This window comes from Mustela putorius, unplaced genomic scaffold (assembly GCF_011764305.1).
Source record: "Mustela putorius furo isolate JIRA1106 unplaced genomic scaffold, ASM1176430v1.1 tig00003867_pilon_pilon_pilon, whole genome shotgun sequence".
NCBI classification, from domain to species: domain Eukaryota; kingdom Metazoa; phylum Chordata; class Mammalia; order Carnivora; family Mustelidae; genus Mustela; species Mustela putorius.
Window position 1 is genome coordinate 3,953,467 of NW_025422019.1, and position 23,912 is coordinate 3,977,378.

Here is a 23,912-nt window from a genome sequence, read left to right on the forward strand (position 1 = left end):
CCACAAAGAATGCTTGGGTGTAATCTTCCTAATTCCAAACATTTATATAACATTAATCTTTTAAGAGTGGAATGGCCTATTTGAAGCTTATATTCTATAGAAGTATTTTGTAAAAAGCAAGGAAAAAGATTGGGAAGCTAAAGCAAATATCCAGTCTTTGGTAAACTAGAAAAAATTGTGATTCATTTAAAGAGATCATCTTAAGTCAGAAATTTTCTAAGTAGAAAGATTTACTTATTTATCCTTATCATTGGAAAGCAGGCAATCTGATTTTGTCTCAAGCTAAAGGTAGAGAACATTAGCATATAACATTAGCATATTAGCTACAGGTGTCAAGTCCTGACACTGATCACTTGGGAAAATCCCTGTGGAAGTGAAATAGAAAAGATGCAGGGATTCAGATCAAATGTCTCCTAGAAGTGGATACCCCATATTTACTTATAAGTGGAAATGAACTTTATGACTTCTTAATCTGTTTTAATACTCACTTTATTATTATTAAGGGCATCTTCCAAAAATAAAACCCTGGTAGACTAAATGAGTAACCAGTGGTCACATGACCTTCTTTGTACCTGGATTTTCTCTCCACTCCATGGGAAAAGATCTAAAATTCTAATGTACAGTGTTTGTTCCACTGCCCCTTTCAGTTTCTGACCAGGTCAGTGCTTCCATTCCCACTGAGCTGGAGGAAGGTAACAGAAGGGCTGCTGTAGAGTTCATTACTCAGCTAGGAACCCCTTCACTTCATTACCTTGTCAACGCTGACATTTGTAACATTGTCCCAGATCTCTCAGGCCAAGGGTAAACAAATCAATAGCAGGACCATTGGCAAGGAAAATGGATACCAGCTGAAGAAAATCAATAAGCAGGATGGCTGTATGATCTTATTAACAATAGCTGCTGTTTTCAAATACCATAGTGTGCCAGACATTTTACACACATTACCTCTTATCTTCATCACCAGTCAATACAGCAAGTATTACCACTACTATACAGATGAGGATACCAGGCCCAAAGAAGAGAAGTTAAGAGTAGGGACATAGCTAGTAGGTGACTATTATAGGATTTAACCCAATCACTGCCTGATACCAAGCCAGTTAATTTTCTACCCCACTGCTAGGTACCATTGTAAGGACAAACACAGTGTATGGGGAGTCTGGAGATCCTCACCAAAGATCAAGCTACAGTGAGTTGAGCTGTATGGCCTTGAGCCCATTAATATGTAGAAGAATGACCTTTCAATTCCTATAACTCTAATATTTATGAATTATCCATTGTTTTTTCCTCAAGAAATGCAAAGGGGCACTAAATATGTGCTTCCTGATACAGTAGCAAGTATGGTAGTCATACATAAGACTCAGGTCCTGTCTTGCAAGCTCCATGATTCCCCCATATTGTGAATGAGAGAGGGATGGAGGTGGTGGCTGACATTTCTAAAAATCCCATTTGATCCTATGTTTTAAGCTTAGTTGATCCACCAACTCTCATGTGGTTAAAATCCATGAGGAGCAACTGAGAACATACATGTAAAGAATATCGGGTATGTGTGACCTGGTTTAACTCTCTTAAGATCTTTCCATCAGAAATTATGAATTGATTATTTGTCAAGCATCAGTTAGAGACAGGGTTTTATCATGGAAAATCTATTGAGAATTACAATGGGCCATGCAGTTTATTAGGCCACCTAGATATCCCAAACAATCAAATGAGCAAATAAATCATTCCTGTTCTATAGATGCTTCTTACTTTATAATTATTCCACTTTCAAAGGAAATCATCAAGGTGAGCTTGGGAATATTAAAGTTTTTCAAGGTTTTGGATTAATCTCTTGCAGGCTATGGTAGGTACCAGATTTTCTTCACAAATCAAATACTAATAATACTTATATAATATTTATAGCATACTGATATTAAAAGTATAAGAATAACTGGAAATTATTTGTACTATTATTATTTAATAATGCACTGCTCTGTGTTAGATCTAAGTTCTTATGTTAACTCATTTTTTTTTCCTCACAAGATCTCAGGAAGGTCAGTGTTATTATATGGCTATTTTATAGGTGAGGAGACTAAGTCACAGAGGTTAAGTGACTTGCCCAATATCACAGACTTAACAAGTGGTAGACTTCATGTTTAAAAACTAATGAGGTATTGTATGTGATTAACATAACATAATAATAAAAAATAAAAAATTTAAAAAAAGAGAGAGAAAAAAAAAGAAAAAAAAATAAAAAAGAAAGAAGTAAAATATTTTCCAAGAGGAAAAAAAAAAATAAAAATAAAAAAATAAATAAAATAAAGTCACCCCCTGTGAGTCTGGATTCCACACTCTCGATCATTCCTGTCATAGTTGGGTTTTTAAAGAATGACAGATATTCCAGACAATGTACACTTTCTTTTTTTCTCTTAAGGACTCCTGAATATGATAAAAATTGATTGAACTTCTATCAGTAACAGTCACACTATGTCACTTCTGGTAGACCACAGGAAATCTTTGCTAACAGAGCCAGGCAAAGATGTGCCAAGTTTGACACTTCCTTGGAAGGGCCATCCCTTTCTCGAAAAGATTAAAACATCTCCTCACAGCTGAGGATAGTCTACATTTGGAAACATCATATCCTAGATACCTTTCTTCCTTCAGCTGTTACCCACTAGTTTAGATAGAGCAAGCAAGAGAGTAGATTGAATGAGTAACCAAGGGGCATGCTGTTCAAAATGTGCTTTTGCTTTTACAAAGAAGAATTCTGCAGAGCAGCACAGAGCAGGGAGTAGGTCTAGGCTCCTATCATGAAGTGATTCATTTCAAACACAAAATAAAATTGCATTTTAAATCAGAAGATAACACACAGTCCTTCTGCATGAGGTGAACCAAAATCATCTATTGAAATTCTTTATGGGGAACAAAGGCAGTTTGTTGTCCTTGTTGTTATTGTTTTGTTTGTTTGTTTGTTTGTTTTTAAGAAACAGTAGCAAATCCTGTATAACCAAATTACAATTCAGTGTTGGCTGTCTTCAAAATACAAAGGATAATGTTTGTGTATTTAAGAAATTGGCATGATTACTGTAATCTGATATTTTGGGATACTTGAAAACGCACGATTCACTTCATGAGGAGATCAGATTAGATTAATGAATCTGAAATATCTTATTACCCAGAGAAACAGCATCACAAAAGAAATCTCTGGACATAGTATGAGACAATTACACACATTATCAGAAATCAGAAAAGGTTCTGGTTTGGCAATCTTTTTGTTTACTAAAGAACTGGGAATGAACAGAAACTAAATAAGATTTTTTAAGAAACCTATGCTTTCAGAAGGAATGAATGAAATGAATACCTTTTTCAAAGGGAAAATATTCTCAGTGGAGCCTCTCGGAAAGCTATAAACTTGTCCCAAGGAAGGTAACATGCATTTCTTAAAAGAACATCTCTCAACTTCTATTTTATCTATTGTGACATATTTGGGCTGTTGCCCACAAGCATAATGCAGTTCCAAAATTATGCACAACTTCTAGTCTGTCCTCTGTAACTGCATCCACCTCTCTCCTGTTTAACAGAAGCAGAATATGGGAGCACCTGGGTGGCTCAGTCAGTTAGGCATCTGACTCTTGATTTCAGCTCAGGTAGTAATCTCAGGGTAATTCAGTCCCACATCAGTCTTGTGGAGTCTGCTTGAGATTTTCTCTCTCTTTCTTCTTCTGCCCCTTACCCCTTCTCGAGAACTCTATCTGGGAGTCTCATAATAATAATAATCAAAGAAGAAAGAGGAGGAGGGAGAGGAGGAGAGGAGGAAGAAGAACAGGAAGAAGAATAGGAAGAAGAAGGAGGCAGCTGAAAAAAAGCAGTGACATTATTGGATTATTGATGATTCCCCTAGTCACAATTCATCTCACTTTTTTGGAAGAGCACTTCAGCTTCCCTGTTCTCAGCACATGTGGTTAATGCTGAGCTGACCCTTTTACCCCATAAGGCCATAGCTGGGTGCTTTGAATTCAGGAATAGTCATTCAGCGTATTCCAATAACTTTGACATTGTAATCATCTGACATTGTCACCTGACACAAATTGGTCCTTTAAGAGTTAATCCAGGACTTTGAAAATTTTAGAAATCAAAGGCTTTCTTTCTATCCGGGAAGCTGAAATGGTAGTATTTAAGCTTGGAGTTGCTGATTCCACCTTTGTTAATCTTGAAATTCTGCCTGAGAATGAAGCCACACAGAAAGGTAAGCAGAGTTAAAAACAGAGCAAGAAACAGAGAGATTAACAAAGACTAAATCATGGTCACATTTGTGCCTGAAACAAAGCTTACACCCTGAACCTTCATTTTCACCATTTCACTATTATATTCTCTACCATTACCTCTGTTTTAGTTGGTGTTAGCTTGATACACCCATGAAATAGCTCTGACGGCAAGTCACCCTCATGTCTTCGACCTACAATTGTTCAGAACTTCCATTTAGAGCACATCTGTGTCCCTTCTTGGAAACTACCTTCATAGCTGCCTTTCCAGTGTCTTAGAGCAAAACATCAGCTCTCTATGTTCCTACAATCTCAAACCGTGTAAATTAACATTTATTGGGTGTGTGTTAAATACCAAATGCTTTGTATATAGTGTTTCATGTAATCTTTACACAGCTCTACAAGTTAAATTAATCAAGCACCTCATCTTCATTTTACTGGTGAGGAACTACAGACAGATTGGACAACTTCCCCATGGTCACATGATAGCAATTATAGCAGAGAGAACCAAACATGTGTCACCTTGTCCCTGAAAAGCTGAGCATCTTTCACTTTTTAACTTTAACTTTACTTCTCAGTGTATATCAGCTCTATCAGGTTTGAATCATAAGGTGAATCCAACTCTGTACAAAATCATAAAGAAATGAGGGTATATGCAGTCTTTCAAAATGAGTACTTTGAAGTTCCACCTTTAATTTATATGTACAAATTCTGCTGCACTTTCTAAACATGGCAACCATAACTAACCTTCTATAAGATAGTCTGGAAATAATTTAACAAAACAATAATCAGGGCATTCTTTCAACAATGTTCTGATGTTGCTGAAGACACAGTAGACTTGAAATTCAAAACTGGGGATTTGGAAGAATTCAAGAATCTGGAAGAATTCAAGAACCCTGCTCTATAAACACATTCAAACCTCACTTCATTTTAATAGACCAAAAATCATCAGCAAGTGCTCTTGGTTAGCATTGCAATTTCCAGATTAGCTGGGTTTTATGCAGGTTGAGAAGGAATTCTTTCAATTTCCATATGGCTTCTTAGAACCAACTGAACTTTGAAGCTATGTGGGTAGACAGCCATCAGAGCACAAGAATAATGCTTCTGCCAGGTGTGAGCTTTGGCCTTTCAAGTTGGCAAGTAGGCAGGGAATTAGTCAATGTTAGCTCCATAAACAGACAATCCTATAAGCATGCCCTGAGTACAAGTCTCATGGTAATGTTTATTCAGTATCTGGTGGCTAGGGTATAAAGGGAGTGCTATGATTTATTTCTACTCAAAATTTAACATGTTTCCATATTTTAAAAAATAGCTACTTCCTAAATCTGTAATACAGTTAAGAAGGCTCCTCTGAGAAGATAATAATAATAATAATAATAATAGCAACAACAATAATTCCTAAATTATTAGTTACCAAAAATAGTTGTTGTTTTTTTTAATGTTACAGACAAATTTAATGATATATCTGGCACAGTAAATTAGGGAAAGCCAGGGCCAGAAAAAAATACATTAAAACAAAACCAAAACGAAAATAGGCAGTTTCTTTTAGAAGTTTAAAGATTTTTGAATTCTTAAATCTGTCTAATGTCCATGCTCTCTTGCCCAGACCAAATCAGATGGATGCTTAGGAGTACACAGATAAGTCACACTATTTGAATCTAAAGAATGCATTTCTATGTTTTCTAAAGAACTGTTATTAACCAGAAACAGATGATCTTGTCCAAAAGGATGGCTTACCTAAATACACAATCTCTCTCTCTCTTTTTTAAATTTCTCTGAAAATCCACTGATGCAATAGAACCAAGCTAAAAAAAAAAAACAAACAAAAACCAAACAATGATAACAACAAAAAACAAAAAAACAAACAAACAAAAACACTCCCCTAAAAGTCAAACAGTGTCAGTAAGCCAAGGAAGAAATCTAAAAATATTCCATAACTTACCAGAGGTAAGCATCTGCAATGTAGTTTTTAATGTCGATGATTGTATGTTATTTTCATGGACTTTGTATGTTATTTTCATAGTCCCTGAATCACAGGAATTCTCAGGAAAGAAACTGTTTTACTCATCATTATATATATGATATGAAAACAAAACAAAACAAAAACAACCTGTTCTTGTATCATTATGGAACGCTATTAGTGATACTGAAGAAAACTGAGGCAATAGATTTATTGAACTTGTCTGCCCTGAGTATCTATGATGAAGAATGCTTGCACATCATTGTTTTAGAGTTGAAGATGTCCAACAGACTTGTGGACTCTACTAAAATTGTGAAAGTAGGGTTTCATTTGCCATCATTGCCACTTACCTATTTCTGTACCATCTTTTTTCTTTCTAATTCATAAGGCTTAATCCCAACAAGTTCCCAGGATCAGCGTCCCTTCTTAATAATGAAGCTGATATTCATATCACCTTCTTCTCCTCCAGCTACAGACCTCTCATAGACCAGAAGTGGTGAGGTTAATTAAGGTTCCTGCTTGTAACAGCAGTTGGGATGGGGAGAGAGGCCAGCAGTTGGGAGTCCCCGAATGTAAGCATAAGGAAGAGATTTTACTGAGTATTCTCCAAACTTAACCAAGTTCTTTCCAATCTTTCCTCACAAAGTACCCAAAACAAAATGACAAGGTATCCCTCAGTGATTTAGTACCTTTAATTAAAATTTTACCTTTTCAGTCTTATGTATTATGAGTTTATTTTAAAAGATGGGAAGACCATGGGAACATCCCACATGGTGACAAGACTAATATTGGAGGGACACTGTTTAAATAAGTGGATGTTTCTAAAGCTTCCATTGCACAAAGAAGGTGATATGAAAGGGACGCCTGGTGGCTTAGTCATTGAGCATCTGCCTTCAGCTTAGGTCATGAAACCAGGGTCCTGGGATCAAGCCCTGTATCAGGCTCCCTGCTCAGTGGGAAGCCTGCTTCTCCCTCTCCCACTACCCCTGCTTGTGTTCCCCTCTCTCGCTGTGTCTCTTTCTGTCAAATAAATGCAAGCCTTAAAAAAAAAAAGTGCTATGAAAAACAACTAAGTTTTGTGGTCATGCAGCCCTAATTATCTTTCCTCCCAAGATTCTTTTGATTTGGCTGAAGTAAGGATGACAGGAATCTATATATATATTTATGTAGTATAGAACAAACAATAGACTAGATACTGTAAAATGTAATTCTGCTTCATTAAAATCAATAAACATACTTTTACTGTCTCACTGAACTTCAGGAACAGAGTCATAAGTTTTAAGAGGACTTTTTGGAGGGATGGGAAGAAAAAATCAGGGTAGTGAACCATAAACCAATATCAAGGTTGTATCATGGGGAAATACTTGTACCACCTCATAGAAGCCTTGAGCCTCTTGACAATTGAATATGTTGAATCCCAGACTCACATGTGAAGCTTTAGTGAAAAGTAGACTAGAAAAGAATATCACCTAACAGCAAATGGAATAAACATTGAACCTGTCCATTTCTGATGCAGCTTTGAATTGTTAAAAAAAAGTAACAAAAGTAATCAGATGACATATTATGATATTAATAGTAACAAAATTTCTGCTAAAACTTCAGTCATAGATTTGTTCTCAGTCAGGCCTGCAGCTCAAGCTTATACTCTCTTTTTAGAAAACATGAAAACAAAAACAAGAACAAACCAAAGTGAGAACTTGAAATAATCCTAAATTGGCAGCACCTCCTGGTATTTGGCAAAATTAAATGCAAATTTTGCCTGGAGAAGGAAAGATTCCCAATTTTTGATCATTAATGTTCCTACAAATTAATTTCAACAAATTCAGTTTTCACACATGAGAACAAGGGACCATAGGCAAGGAGTAGAAAACCAAAAATTACAGATTTAGACCCCTACAGATTTCAGATATCAGGATTGTCAGAGGCAAAATGTTCAATAGCTATTAACATAATAATTAAAGAATAAAATAAAGAAACATAAAAATGAGTGAGAACAACAGGCTAAATAAAAAGATATGTTTGAAAAGAGAAAATAAAAACTTTTAGAAATAAAATGATAATCAATGAAAAATGTCTCATTGACTGGATTAAATGAGTATTAGGAAGAGCTAAAGAGAGAATTAGTGAATTTGAAGATGGGAAAAAAAATACACTCCCCAGAAAGCAAGACAGACAATAAATAAATAAATAAATAAATAAATAGTGATGATGATGATACTTATTATAAAAGTATAGTAAGAAACATGGAGATAAAATTAGAAACTGTAAAATTTACCTAGTGTGGGTCTAAAATAATTGAATAGAGAGAATAAGAAAGAAGCCTGATTTGACATGCTGAATATTTTTGAGAATTAATACATGGATACATGTGACTAGTACATTTGACATAGATACATAGATTCATAAGATCTAATAAATAGATACAGACAGGAAACACAAAAATCAAATAAGATACTTTAAAAGAAATATACTATCAGTCAAGGACTACAAAACTGCAAAACACCTAAGTAAAAAAGAGGACATTAAATGTAGCTTGTGGCTATTGGGGGTGGGGGTGGTTAGAGCACTTTCAAAGGCAGGACAGACTGACAGACAACTTTTCACCAGTAATTGCAAAAGACAGAAGACTAGAGTGATATGCTGATGAGGGTTTAAAACTGGTCCCTCAACATCAGGGAATGCAGAATTGGGCACAGATGAGTATGACAGGTTTTTATGTGTGAGTGTGAGCTAGCTCCATCATGTACCTGGATAATTTTCTCAGTATCAGAGGGAAAATTTTCTTTTATTATTGAATTGTACATATAGCAAAATTAACTTCCATTAATAAAGGTGAAATAAAGTCCTTTATCAGATGAAGGAACACTTAACAAAACAGAAACTCATAAGGATTTACTTCAGAAAGAAGGAAACGAAACGCTGTAGTAAGGAGAATGTTATGAAGCATATGAAGGAATAAGAACCAGTAAATTAGTGACTGCATTGGTAAATCAAATAATAGTGTCAGGGTACCTGAGTGTCTCAGTCCTTACATGTCCAACCCTTTATTTCTGCCTGGGTCATGATATTGGAGTTGTGAGACTGAGCCATATGTTGGTGTCTGAGCTCAGCTTGGAGTCTACTTGGGATTCTCTCTTTCCCTCTACCCTCTGCCCTCCCCAGCTCCACTCGCACATAAATAAATAAATAAATAAATAAATGCAACCATAACAATAATGGTATCTACATAAAACAATTGTTATTAATAGGAGGGGTAGATATCAGAAAATAAACACACTAAATTTGATGTAAAGTTTGGTCAGTGGTGATTGGCTCATTCAACTGCTATTTTGGAAGCTAAAATTGACATTTTCTGGACTTGATTGCAGCTGGGTTTCTGTACACGCATAATGTTCTGGAAATGAAATAAGTTATGGATCTGGAAGGGTACAGTGAGACAGGAGTCATTTTTATGCCTTTTCAGTTGTTTCTACCAGCAGGGAAAATCATGGTAACATGAAATGTCTCCTACCATCACTTTTCAGAGAACTTTTCCTGCCTCCTGGGGAGCAGTACTATAGGACTAGGGCCTCAGTGGCTTCTGGACTCCAGATTCTCATCAGTGATGGTCTCAGAGCTAATAGCCTTCATAAATCCCTTCAGAACAGCTGAAGAATCATTCCAAAAGACTGCAACAAGAATCTACCAATACTGGAAGGAGTTCCACAATTTTGCAAGAAACTTATTTCCAGTGTTAAATGAATTCTTGCTCAAAATGCCTAAAAAGTTGAATGAATAGAAAATAATAAAGCAGAGGGGAGGAGTCAAGATGGCGGAGAAGTAGCAGGCTGAGACTACTTAAGCTAGCAGGAGATCAGCTAGATAGGTTATCTAAAGATTGCAAACACCCACAAATCCAACTGGAGATTGAAGAGAAGAAGAACAGCAATTCTAGAAACAGAAAACCAACCACTTTCTGAAAAGTAGGACTGGCAGAGAAGTGAATCCAAAGCGACAGGAAGATAGACTGAGGGGGGAGGGGCCAGCCCCCAGCAAGTGGCGGAGCAACAGGCACAAAATCAGGACTATTAAAAGTCTGTTCCACTGAGGGGCATTGCTCCTGAGGCTAAACCGGGGTGAAGCCCATGTGGGGTCAGCATGGCACCAGGTCCCACGGGGTCACAGAAGGATCAGCTCTGTGATACTCAGAGCTTGCAGGTATTAGAATGGGGAAGCCGGCTACAGAGACAGAGCCGAGGATTGAGCTCTCAGCTCGGGGTTACCTTGAACCGGTCACAGGCTGGGTGAGCTTGGAGCACGGCCAGAGGCCAGGGAGATGGGAGTGATTGGGCATTATTCTCTGGGGGCACGCTGAGGAGTGGGGCCCCGAGCTCTTGGCTCCTCCAGGCCAGAGACCGAGAGGCCACCATTTTCATTCCCATCCTCCAGAACTCTACGGAAAATGCTCAGGGAACAAAAGCTCCTGAAAGCAAACCCGAGCAGATTACTCAGCCCGGCCCCTGGTAAGGGCGGCACAATTCCACCTGCGACAAAGACACTTGAGAATCACTAAAACAGGCCGCTCCCCCAGAAGATCAACAAGAAATCCAGCAAGGACCAAGTTCACCTACCAAGGAGTGCGGTTTCAATACCAAGGAGAGCAGCAGAATTCCAGAGGAGAAGAAAGCAAAGCATGGAACTCATGGCTTTCTCCCCAGGATTCTTTAGTCTTGCAGTTAATTTAATTTTTTTTCTTTTTCAATTTTTTTCTTCTTCTGCTAATTTTTTTTAACTTCTACTCTTTTCTTTTTTAACGTTTTTTAACTAGTTTATCTAATATATATATATATATTATTTTCTTTTTTATATTTTTCTTTATTTATTTTCTTTTTTTAATTGTTTCTTTTTTTTTGAACCTCTTTCCCCTTTCTACCTCGCATGATTTATGGGTTTCTGGTATGGTTAAAGCGTATTTTCCTTGGGTCTTTGCCACCCTTTTAGTATTTTACTTGCTCATTCATATATACTTTTATCTGGACAAAATGACAAGGCGGAAAAATTCACCACAAAAAAAGAACGAGAGGCAGTACCAAAGGCTGGGACCTAATCAATACAGACATTGGTAATATGTCAGATCTTGAGTTTAGAATGATGATTCTCAAGGTTCTAGCCGAGCTTGAAAAAGGCATGGAAGATATTAGAGAAACCCTCTCAGAAAATATAAAAGCCATTTCTGGAGAAATTAAAGAACTAAAATCAAACAAAGTTGAAATAAAAAAAGCTATTAATGAGGTGCAATCAAAAATGGAGGCTCTCACTGTGAGGATAAATGAGGCAGAAGAAAGAATTAGCAATATAGAAGACTAAATGACAGAGAATAAAGAAGCTGGGCAAAAGAGGGACAAACAAATACTGGACCACGAGGGGAGAATTCGAGAGATAAGTGACACCATAAGACGAAACAACACTAGAATAATAGGGATTCCAGAAGAAGAAGAAATAGATAAGGGAGAAGAAGGTATATTGGAAATAATTATTGGAGAGTATTTCCCCAATATGGCAAAGGGAACAAGCATCAAAATCCAAGAGGTGCAGAGAACCCCCGCATAATCAACAAGAATAGGTCCACACCCCGTCACCTAATAGTAAAATTTACAAGCCTTAGTGACAAAAAGAAAATCCTGAAAGCAGCCTGGGAAAAGTCTATAACATACAATGGTAAAAATATTAGATTGGCAGCAGACATAGCCACAGAGACCCGGAAGGCCAGAAAGAATTGGCATGATATATTCGGAGCACTAAACAAAAAAAAACATGCAGCCAAGAAAACTATATCCAGCTAGGCTATCATTGAAAATAGAAGAAGAGATAAAAAGCTTCCAGGACAAACAAAACCTGAAAGAATTTGCAAACACCAAAGCAGCTTGAAAGGAAGTATTGAAAGTGGTCCTCCAAGCAAAGAGAGACCCTAAAAGTAGTAGATCAGAAAGGAACAGAAACAATATACAGTAACAGTCACCTTATAGGTAATACAATGGCACTAAATTCATATCTCTCAATAGTTACCCTGAATGTTAATGGGCTAAATGCCCCAATCCAAAGACACAGGGTATCAGAATGGATAAAAAAATAAAAACAATCTATATGTTGCCTACAAGAAATTCATTTTAGACCTGAGGGCATCTCCAGATTTAAAGTGGGGGGTGGAAAGCAATTTACCATGCTAATGGACATCAGAAGAAAGCAGGGATGGCAATCCTTATATCAGATCAATTAGATTTTAAGCCAAAGACTATAATAAGAGATGAGGAAGGACACTATATCATACTCAAAGGTCTGTCCTACAAGAAGATCTAACAATTTTAAATACCTATGCCCCTATCATGGGAGCAGCCAACTATATAAACCATTTAATAGCAAAATCAAAGAAGCACATCAACAGTAATACAATAATAGGAGGGGACTTTAATAATCCCCCTCACTGAAATGGACAGTTCATCCAAGCAAAGATTAACAAGGAAATAAAGGCCTTAAATGACACACTGGACCAGATGGACATCACAGATATATTCAGAATATTTCAATCACAAAGCATCCCAAACACATTCTTCTCTAGTGCACATGGAACATTCTCCATAATAGATCACCTCCTGGGTCCTAAATCAGGTCTCAACCAGTATCAAAAGATTGGGATCATTCCCCACATATTTTCAGACCACAATGCTCTGAAGCTAGAACTCAATCACAAGAGGAAATTTGGAAAGAACCCAAATACTAAACAGCATCCTTCTAAAGAAGGATGACTAAACAGCATCCTTCTAAAGAATGAATGGGTCAACCAGGAAATTAAAGAAGAATTGAAAAAATTCATGGAAACAAATGGTAGTGAAAATACAATGGTTCAAAATCTGTGGGACACAACAAAGGCAGTCCTGAGAGGAAAATATACAGCAGTACAAGCCTTTCTCAATAAACAAGAAAGGTCTCAAGTACACAACCTAACCCTACCCCTAAAGGAGCTGGAGAAAGAACAAGAAAGAAACCCTCAACCCAGCAGGAGAAGAGAAATCATAAAGATCAGAGCAGAAATCAATGAAATAGAAACCAAAAAAAGAAAAAATCAATGAAACTAGGATCTGGTTCTTTGAATTAATAAGATTGATAAACCCTTGGCCAGACTTATCAAAAAGAAAAGAGAAAGGACCCAAATAAATAAAATCATGAATGAAAGAGGAGAGATCACAACTAACACCAAAGAAATACAGACAATTATAAGAACATACTATGAGCAACTCTACACCAACAAATTTGACAATCTGGAAGAAATGGATTCATTCCTAGAGACATATAAACTACCACAACTTAACCAGGAAGAATCAGAAAACCTGAACAGACCCATAACGAGGAAGGAGATTGAAATAGTCATCAAGAATCTCCAAACAAACAAAAGCCCAGGGCCAGACGGCTTCCCGGGGGAATTCTACCAAACATTTAAAGAAGAACTAATTCCTATTCTCCTGAAACTGTTCCAAAAAATAGAAATGGAAGGAAAACTTCCAAACTCATTTTATGAGGCCAGCATAACCTTGATCCCAAAACCAGACAAGAATCCCATCAAAAAAGAGAACTACAGACCAATATCCTTGATGAACACAGATGTAAAAATTCTCACCAAAATACTAGCCAATAGGATTCAACAGTACATTAAAAGGATTATTCACCATGATCAAGTGGGATTTATTCCAGAGCTTCAAGGTTGGTTCAACATCCTCAAATCAATCAATGTGATACAACACATTAATAAAGAAAGAACAAGAACCACATGATACTCTCAATAGATGCTGGAAATGCATTTGACAAAGTACAGCATCCCTTCCTGATCAAAACTCTTCAAAGTGTAGGGATAGAGGGCACAGACCTCAATATTATCAGAGCCATCTATGAAACCCCCCCCACACAAATATCATTCTCAATGGAGAAAAACTGAAAGCGTTTCTGCTAAGGTCAGGAACACCGCAGGGATGTCCATTATCACCACTGCTATTCAACATCGTACTAGAAGTCCTAGCCTCAGCAATCAAACAACAAAAGGAAATTAAAGGCATCCAAATAGGCAAAGAAGAAGTCAACTCTCACTCTTCACAGATGATATGCTACTATATGTGGAAAACCCAAAAGACTCCACTCCAAAACTGCTAGAACTTATACCGGAATTCAGTAAAGTGTCAGAATATAAAATCAATGCACGGAAATCAGTTGCATTTCCCTACACCAACAACAAGACAGAAGAAAGAGAAATTAAGGAGTCCATCCCATTTACAATTGTACCCAAAACTATAAGATACCTAGGAATAAACCTAACCAAAGAGGCTAAGAATCTATACTCAGAAAACTATAAAGTACTCTTGAAAGAAATTGAGGAAGACACAAAGAAATGGAAAAATATTCCATACTCCTGGATTGGAAGAACAAATATTGTGAAAATGTCTATGCTACCTAAAGCAATCTATACATTTAATGCAATCCCTATCAAAATACCATCCATTTTTTCAAAGAAATGGAACAAATAATCCTAAAATTTATATGGAACCAGAAAAGACCTCGAATAGCCAAAGGAATATTGAAAAAGAAAGCCAAATTGTTGGCATCACAATTCCGGACTTCAAGCTCTATTACAAAGCTGTCATCATCAAGAAAGCATGGTACTAGCACAAAAACAGACCCATAGATCAATGGAATAGATAAAGAACCCAGAAATAGACCCTCAACTCTATGGGCAACTAATCTTTGACAAAGCAGGAAAGAATGTCCAGTGGAAAAAAGACAGTCTCTTCAATAAATGGTGTCGGTAAAATTGGACAGCCACTTGCAGAAAAATGAAATTGGACCATTTCCTTACACACGAAAATAGACTCAAAATGGATGAAGGACCTCAATGTGAGAAAGGAATCCATCAAAATCCTTGAGGAGAACACAGGCAGCAACCTCTTCAACCTCAGCCACAGCAAAGTCTTCCTAGGAACATCGCCAAAGGCAAGGGAAGCAAGGGCAAAAATGAACTATTGGGATTTCATCAAGATCAAAAGCTTTTGCACAGCAAAGGAAACAGTTAACAAAACCAAAAGAAAACCGACAGAATGGGAGAAGATATTTGCAAACGACATATCAGATAAATGACTAGTGTCCAAAATTTATAAAGAACTTAGCAAACTCAACACCCAAAGAACAAATAATCCAATCAAGAAATGGGCAGAGGACATGAACAGACATTTCTGCAAAGAAGACATCCAGATGGCCAACAGACACATGAAAAAGTGCTCCATATCACTCGGGATCAGGGAAATACAAATCAAAACCACAATGAGATATCACCTCATACCAGTCAGAATGGCTAAAATTAACAAGTCAGGAAACAACAGATGCTGGCAAGGATGTGGAGAAAGGGGAACCCTCCTACACTGTTGGTGGGGATGCAAGCTGGTGCAACCACTCTGGAGAACAGTATGGAGGTTCCTCAAAATGTTGAAAATAGAACTACCCTACGACCCAGCAATTGTACTATTGGGTATTTACCCTAAAGATACAAAGATAGTGATCCGAAGGGGCACGTGCACCCGAATGTTTATAGCAGCAATGTCTACAATAGCCATACTATGGAAAGAACCTAGATGTCCATCAACAGATGAATGGATCAAGAAGATGTGGTATATATACACAATGGAATACTATGAAGCCATCAAAAGAAATGAAATGTTGCCATTTGCGATGACATGGATGGAGCTAGAGGGTATCATGCTTAGTGAAAGAAGTCAATTGGAGAAAGACAACTATCATATGATCTCCCTGATATGAGGAAGTGGAGATGCCACACGGTGTGTTAAGGGGATAGGAGAAGAATAAATGAAACAAGATGGGTTTGGGAGGGAGAGAAACCATAAGTGACTCGTAATCTCACAAAACAAACTGAGGGTTGCTTGTGGGAGACGGATTGAGAGAGGGGGGAGGGGTTATGGACATTGGGGAAGGTTTGTGCTAAGGTGAGTGCTGTAAAGTGTATAAACCTGGAAATTCACTTACCTGTACCCCTGGGGATAAAAATATTTGTTTATAAAAAATAAAAATTATTAAAAAAAAATAAAATAATGAAGCAGAGATAAATCCAACAATACAAGCAACCCCAAAATGTATAGAGGCTTACATTTGTCAATTTATATCCCAAAGATGGTCAGATTGGCAAAGTACAAAATTCAGCTATATATTCTTCACAAATTAAAGCTTGTGAAAGAAAGCTTAAAGAAAATGAAAGATCAAGAATAAGCTAATCATAGGATACTTGGGTGGCTCCATCAGTAAGCACTGGATTCTTGATTTCAGCTCAGGTCATGATCTCAGGGTCCTGAGATCTCAGGGTCCATAGAGCTCTGTGTTCAGTGGGGAATCTGCTTGAGTTTCTCTCCCTCTGCCCTTAACCCCACTTGTGCTCTTCTCTCTCTCTCTCTCAAATAAATAAATGTTTTTTTTTTAAGTACAGTAATTGTGATGAGCACCAAGCTATGTATAGAATTGCTTAGTTGTTACATTGCACATTTGAAAGGGGCATAACACTGTATCTTCACTACACTTGAATTTTTTAAAAATGAGAAAAAAGGGAAGAAAAAGAAAAATTGAAAAAAAAAAATATGGGAAAAAGATAGACCACACAAATACTAACTAAAACACAAGTGAATCAGATTTACTAATAATAGACAAAACAGATTTAATCCCAAGGAGAAATTAAGTTAAAATTTACTACGTTAGTGTGAAAAAAAAGTTCAATTTATCAAGATAAAAAAATTTCAATCTTGCATGCAATAAAGACTTTCATTGTATATAAGATGAAATTTATAGAACTTCCAGTAGAAAAAAGCAAAATCCACTACTATAAGAGATTTCAAACCTCTTTCCATTGGTGATGAATTAATGAAGAGATTAATCATTTGAACAATCCAATAATCAGACAACCAAATTCCTTAATTTATTTAAGTAAAAAAAAGAAAATTTAAGTTAAAAAATAAATATCTGAAGTTAATTAATTAATTATAAAGTAAGAAAACATTAATTATTTTACTCAACTTCTATGTTAATGTGCCTTACTCAGCCACCTATAAAGTATATGTAAATACCAGCTCCCAACCCTGCCACATATGTCTCAGCACACCCTATGCCAGAACCCTTTTTTATTTTATTTTATTTTATTTTTTTAAAGATTTTATTTATTTACTTGACAGAAGGGATCACAGGTAGGCAGAGAGGCAGGCAGAGAGAGGAGGCAGGCTCCCTGCTGAGCAGAGAGCCCGATGTGAGATTTGATCGCAGGACCCTGAGATCACGACCTGAGCCAAAGGCAGAGGCTTTAACCCACTGAGCCATGCAGGTGCCCCAGAACCCTTAATTTTAAAACTTGTGTGTTAAAGGAGCAAGAGCCTCCAGATTTGAATCACTAAATAACCCAAGGGAAATTATTTATTTCTTCATTGATTTCAACAAAGCCCACTGGAAGGGAATGGACAAGAACAACAAACCTCTGACTTTGCCCAAGATGAGTGACCGTACGGCCCTGAATTCGACTTCTGGGGAGAAGTTGTAACTTAGTCGCAGTTGCTGATCCACCTGCAGGAAAACAGAAAACAAAGGTGCATCAGCAGAGGTCTGTAAGTGAAGGGAATAAAACCCTCCCTTCTGGAAAGAGCTTGGAAACACACACAGAGAGCAGACCTCTCTTTGGGACTTTCTCTCAGGAGAGATAAGATATGTCTCACTAATTCTCCCACAATGCATGAAAAATACTCCTTTCTTCCCTCTTGGTTAAATAAAGGCTTTCATACAACTCATACAACTCGTCTCCCTGGGAAATTCTGTACAGCTTTTGACAGTATTTATCTCCCCACTGAGATTTTCTCACCAAGTTCTTTGCTGCAAACAAGCAAACAAATGAAGCCTTCTTGGAACCATGCTGTGCAGGATTGACACTGAATGGAAAGCACAGGTTCATTCCCCGTTCCCTTCTATCCCCATTTGGCCTTTGCTGCCTCCTTTGCTACAATAATTCTGACCTGGTCCCATTCAGGTATGGATATGGGAATTTTGCTGAGCAAGTATTTCAGCTTGCCAAAAGGTTGGACCGTGGGGAGAAGAGGTTAGCTGAACAGTTGCCACCAACATGAACACCTGATAAGCCCCCCTCACAGGGGTAAGCAAAAAGCACCACTGGGATTCTTTAGGACTTTATTTACAAGATAATCCTTTAGGGCACCCTCTTCTTATGGCTTAAGCTAACCCCAGCTCAAAACCTTTCTTCCCCTCCTCCTCATTATAAGACAATGCTACCCATCCATTCCCAGCCTTTTTGGTCTAGTCAAATCTGCAAATTCTTCTAGGCTCTACATTAAACATTCACATGATGTTTTCCTTAGAAAGGATCCTCATTATCTTACAGTTTGACTTGGGGGAAAAAAAAAGAAAGGAATTAAGAACCCTTAAAACGATGTGCCCAGCCCTGTTCTCCACTCTGAGCAGTTAACCCAGGATGGAGACTCAATTTCCCATATCTCACAGTCCTTCCAAACCCACTTCTGCTCAGATTAAGCATCTCCTGGGATCCTCTCGGTTCTGCGTGGTGTCTGCTGTGAGAGAAGTCAGCTGCTAAGACTTGTGGTGCACCATTAAATACTTATTACTATTTCATTTATGAAATTAGACTGGAATAACATTTGCTATTTATTGAACACTTGGTATGTATGAGACATCATATTGAAGTATCTTGCAAAATATATGCCTCCTTATAATACTGTCAAATAAAATAATAATAATAATAATAATAATAATAACAACAATACTGTCAAATAAGCATTACCACCCTGTATAACAGACTGAGGAACTGACATCCTGGAGATCAATAACTTGGCCAAGGCCAGACAGTGTCATAAAGCAGTGTTCCATTGCCATGTGGTCCACCCATCACTCCTTATGGTGTTTGCTTTACTTGTCCACACCTCTCTAGATATCTGAGCAGCTTGTAGACAGTCACTGTATGTTTTTACTTCTGTCTTTCAACAAAACTCATCAACAAACATCTGAGAATCTACTGTGTGTCAAACACTGTTCTAAGTACTCCACGGGTCCACCTCGTCCAGGAAGCTTCTCTTGATGTCTTGATTAGACAGCTGACACTCTTCTCTATGCTCAAGGTGACTTTTTTTTTCTGCCCCTAACTTGGAATTTAAAGTGCTGCATTATAACGATCTGCTTCTCTATTTCCCTCTCCCTCTCTCCCTCCCACCCTCACTAAATTATTGCCTTTTTGAGAAGTCAGACATCTTAGTGATATATGTTTTCTTTAGGACCTTCTACAGAAACTGGCAAAGTAACTCCTAGCATGGGTTTGTTGAATGAATGAATAAACATCCCGTACTGATTCCTTTTCTAACTTGGGGGTATGGGGACATAGTTAGTCACATCACACTCACTGCCTGGTAGTGCCTGCGCCATTAGGTACAACAGGGGGTTTTTGGTGCTCATCATGCCTATCAATAGTTTGTTTAATGCTCATGGATTCAGATTCAGTCCTTGCTCTGAAGGAGTTTTCTTTCCGCCCTACTTCAGAGCTCGGTCCTGTGTCTTCTACTCCCTCAAACTGAGTAGAGGCAGGGGCCTTCCAATAGGGGCAGGGACCTCCCCTCATGCACCCTTGCCAAGTTTGGAGAGGAGGCAGAATGGGTAGAATTTCCTGTGGAGCTGAAAACAGTGTGAGCTGAGTTTCCCCTCGCCCCTCACTTGCTGCCCAGAGTCCACAGGATCAGCTTCCTGTGCAAGTTGTCCTGAACCCTGACACGTCCATGCTCAAATGTCACACATGGGAGAGCTCACTGTTCAAGTAGATGAGTCATCCCTATTCTGCTATTCTGTTTTGTGGGAACTTACCTAGTCTTTTCCTCTTAAACCAGATGACTAATGAAGGAGAGAAGGTGGTAAATGACAATCAGTTAAGAGAGTTTTTAGAAAAAAGAAAAAAAATGAGTGTTTTTTAAAGGTTTGGAGAGGAAGGAAAGATGACTCAAAGGATACTTGAGGCTGGACTATGGAAAGTTGGGGGATGGGTTTCATCCCTGACATGGAATATGGGCCTGTAAGCATTACAACTGGTTCAGGTACGGAGTTACCAAGCTTAACAAATTCATAGGATAAAAACACATAAACAAAAAAGAGGGGTATACCAGATACATTTATTTTTAGGCTTCAAAATTTTATAATATGGGCTATTGCAATCATTGTGGCATTCTGTGGGAAATACATTATTTTTTTCAGATTTCCTTTTATTTGTTTTTATGGTTTCATATTGGTTTTGTTTTTAATTATAATTGGTAGGGTGGTAAGGGGTGACATCCTGGCTGTAGTTCTATATAACTATTAGATGTTTAAAGTTTGAAATCTGGTCTAGAAAAGCTTTTTTGATCTCAGAATCTAGGATGACCAGTGGTCTTATCAAGTTGTTAAATGGGTTGGAAAAAGAAGATAATGGAACAAACTTTTTTTGAGTAAGTCCTACATGCCAGGCATCATGCTTGGTCTTTTAGTTATGTTCTTCCATATAATCTTTATAAAAACTGACTGAGCTCAGTTTGCATTCTCATCCCCCCTCTTTTTTAATAAAGCAGTAGACCAGAGTTGAAAAAGGTGAGTAATGGTCTACGATCACATAATGTAAGTAGTGGAACAGAAATTCACACTCAGGTCCTATAGGAATGCCTTTCTTAACCTCAGGATTTTCATCTCTGGAAAAAAGGAAGTAATCATTTTGCTTGAAAAGTGCCTCGAACCTCCTTCTTTACAGTTTTTTGTTGAGCTGGCATTTGGGTAAACTGGCTTAATCTGTTTAATGCCATGTATGCATTTTAAATAGGAACACTGAAGTTCACCTCCATCACCAGGGCATTTTGGGTGACCTGTACCTTAAAAAACACTAGCCAAATTACAATTCTCAAATCATCTCCGGGAGTACTTGCTCCTGGTTGTGGCCCAGTCCTCATGTCTTCCTTCTTAGCATTAAAAGACAGGAGGAGGAATAGCAACTCAAGGGTTAGGGGTTGTGAGGGAATCTGTTTTTAGGCACAGGAAGCCTCTGGCTGATTGAATATGGTGATTCCCACCTGCCCTCTCTCTCTCTAACAGTTCTGAGTAAGGCCTATACCCTGCCTCACAGGACCTAAGGGCAGGACTGGAGATGTAGTAGGAGCCTACACTTTTCTGTTTTTACTGAACAGTTTTTTTCTAAGCAGGAAAGGAGAAGAAAACTAGGCAGGATAAGAGGGATGGTAGTAGTATCAGGGAGGCAGGTGTGTTGTGTTACTGTGTCAATAAACTGATTTAAAATTATTTTTTAAAAAGTCTCCATTCCAGTTTTTTCTGCACTTTTTGTTTCTGCACTCTCATGTGCTTATCATTCACTATTAAACTGATTGTTGGAAATCCTTTTTACAGAAAAAAGAAGGAAATACCTCCTATTGTTCATTCTCTCACTGACCTGTTTCTGTCTTTCATTTGTGCAAAAGAATACAGGAAACAAAAAGAGGGAAAATTTTAATCATACGTACACATTCCCACCAGAATGGATCCTGCATGTCCCATCAGTACCTCAGTCAAAACATTCAAATGAGAAGTCATCTTTTCCCTCCCTTTTACCCTCCAATCTTACACCAACCCAAACTTTCTCCAAAGATGTGTCCCCTTTATTTTTCAAGAGTAAATTCCAGAGGGAAGCTCATTATATTATAATCACTCAGGGATTTTTTTTTTTTTTTACCACATTATGGACAATTATTCTTCAACCTCCACTCAATCAAGAAAACTAATAGTCAACCTTGACTTCTGCCATAGCCCACATCCAAAAGGTTGCCCAGTGCCACTGATGTTATGTCTATAACATTTCACATCACCATCTCCATGGTTTTTCCACTGAACTAATTGAATCCCTCATGATCTCTTTCTGAGTGGCCTCTGTCATGCCTCATCACTCCCAAATGTGTACTTCCACGCAGTGATCACAGTGAGTCCCTAAAAATGAAATTCTAGCCACACTGCTTACCCAATGGTTTCCCTTCATTTTGCCACAGGGCCAATTTTATCTCCTCCACGTAATACATTAAGCCCTATGGAATTCATTCATTCTGTTCATGAATACTAATTGAGTCCCTGCTGTATGTTAGGCACTGCTTGATAAAGTGGGGGTTCTATGAAAACAGTGAAAAAAATTCCCATCTTCTAGAAGAAAGAGGAGATAAAGAATTAGACAAATAAATAAATTATATTGAATGTTAGATTGTGTTTAACTATGGTAGTGAGAAAGTCAAAAGGCTAAGTCACTGTATTAAGGTGATCAGAAATGGCCTCATTGAGAATAGCTTTTTGAGTGAAGTCCTGAAAGAAGTGTAAGTACAACAAGGAATGTAACAGCAAGGGGGCCAGAGTGGCATGAGTAGAGTCAAAGAAAATACTGATCGATGAGAAGCAACATGGGAATGAAGCTGTGGACGCTTGGCCATGGAGATCCCCTTAAGCCTCTGCTAGGTCTTTGGCTTTTACTGTACATGAGAAAGAAAACCATTGAAATGTTTGGATGGAAGAGCACTACCATCTGATTAATATTTTAATAGGATCTCTCTGGCTCCTGTCTTGAGAGCACACTGTAGGGGAACAAAAAACAAAAAGTGAAGGAGGTATCTGTCAATTAAGATGAAAATGTAAACTATAATAATCCAAGGAAGAAATGAGGGTGGCTGGGACGGGGTAGAAATTGGTGATCAACAGGATATTGCAGGTGAAGAAGAGAGATATCAGAGATGATACTATAATGTTTAGACTGAGGTGATGCAAGAATAGTGCAGTCATTAACTGACGTGTGGAAGATTATGGGGTAGGGAATGTTTAGGGAAATATTTTCAGTAATTCATTGTGAAATTTGTAACATTCAAGATGCCCAATGGACATTCAAAGAGATAAACCAAGTAGGCAATGATAGATAGGTCTGGAATTCAGAGAAAGGATTGGAGTTAGATGTACCTTTGGGATTAATTAATCAGCATTCCATGGCACTTAAAGATGTGAGTCTGAGTGAGATTAGACACAGAATGAGTGCAGACACAAAGGAAATGAAGATGAGTCCTGCGATGCTCCACTTCAGATGACGATGGGAGGGCAATGAAAGAGAAAACAAGGAGCAACTAGCAGATACCGAAGAAACAGCAGGTCAAAGTGATGTCCTACAAGCTAAATAAGAATTTATCTCAAGAGCTAAGGCATTACTATGTCAAATGCCAATGGGAGGACAATTAAGGAAATGATTGTTAGATTATGTAAGACTACTGGTGTTTTGAGAAGTATAATTTTAGTCCACCGCAGAGAAAAATCCTTTATTGGCTTAAGAAAAAGGAAGTGCAGCTTGGAAGACCAATTATTTAAACATTTCCAAGGATGTAGGCAAAAAACTGAAAGAAAAAATGGGACACTGTATGAAGTCAGACAAGAGAGATGTTCCCCTCCCTGATGTAGAGAGTGTTTTTTGTCATGTTGTATTGTGTTGTGTTGTATTGTAGTTACATTTGTAATGCATGCAAACCTTGCATGTTTATGCTTTGGGAAGTCATCCAACAGAACTAGGAAATGTTGACAAAGGAGGGGAAGATGCTATACTGATGTTCTTC

The 23,912-nt window shown here is 37.8% G+C and overlaps 1 protein-coding gene across 1 annotated transcript in view; it reads right to left on the reverse strand.

Annotated features, from left to right (window-relative positions):
* Positions 1 to 23,912, reverse strand: part of CNTNAP5 (contactin associated protein family member 5) — an 828,648-nt gene that overhangs the window by 39,544 nt on the left and 765,192 nt on the right. Inside the window, exon 21 of the mRNA XM_045066473.1 lies at positions 17,739 to 17,826. Within this exon, the coding sequence (XP_044922408.1) occupies positions 17,739 to 17,826 (88 nt within the window). The remainder of the gene's footprint in view (positions 1 to 17,738; positions 17,827 to 23,912) is intronic.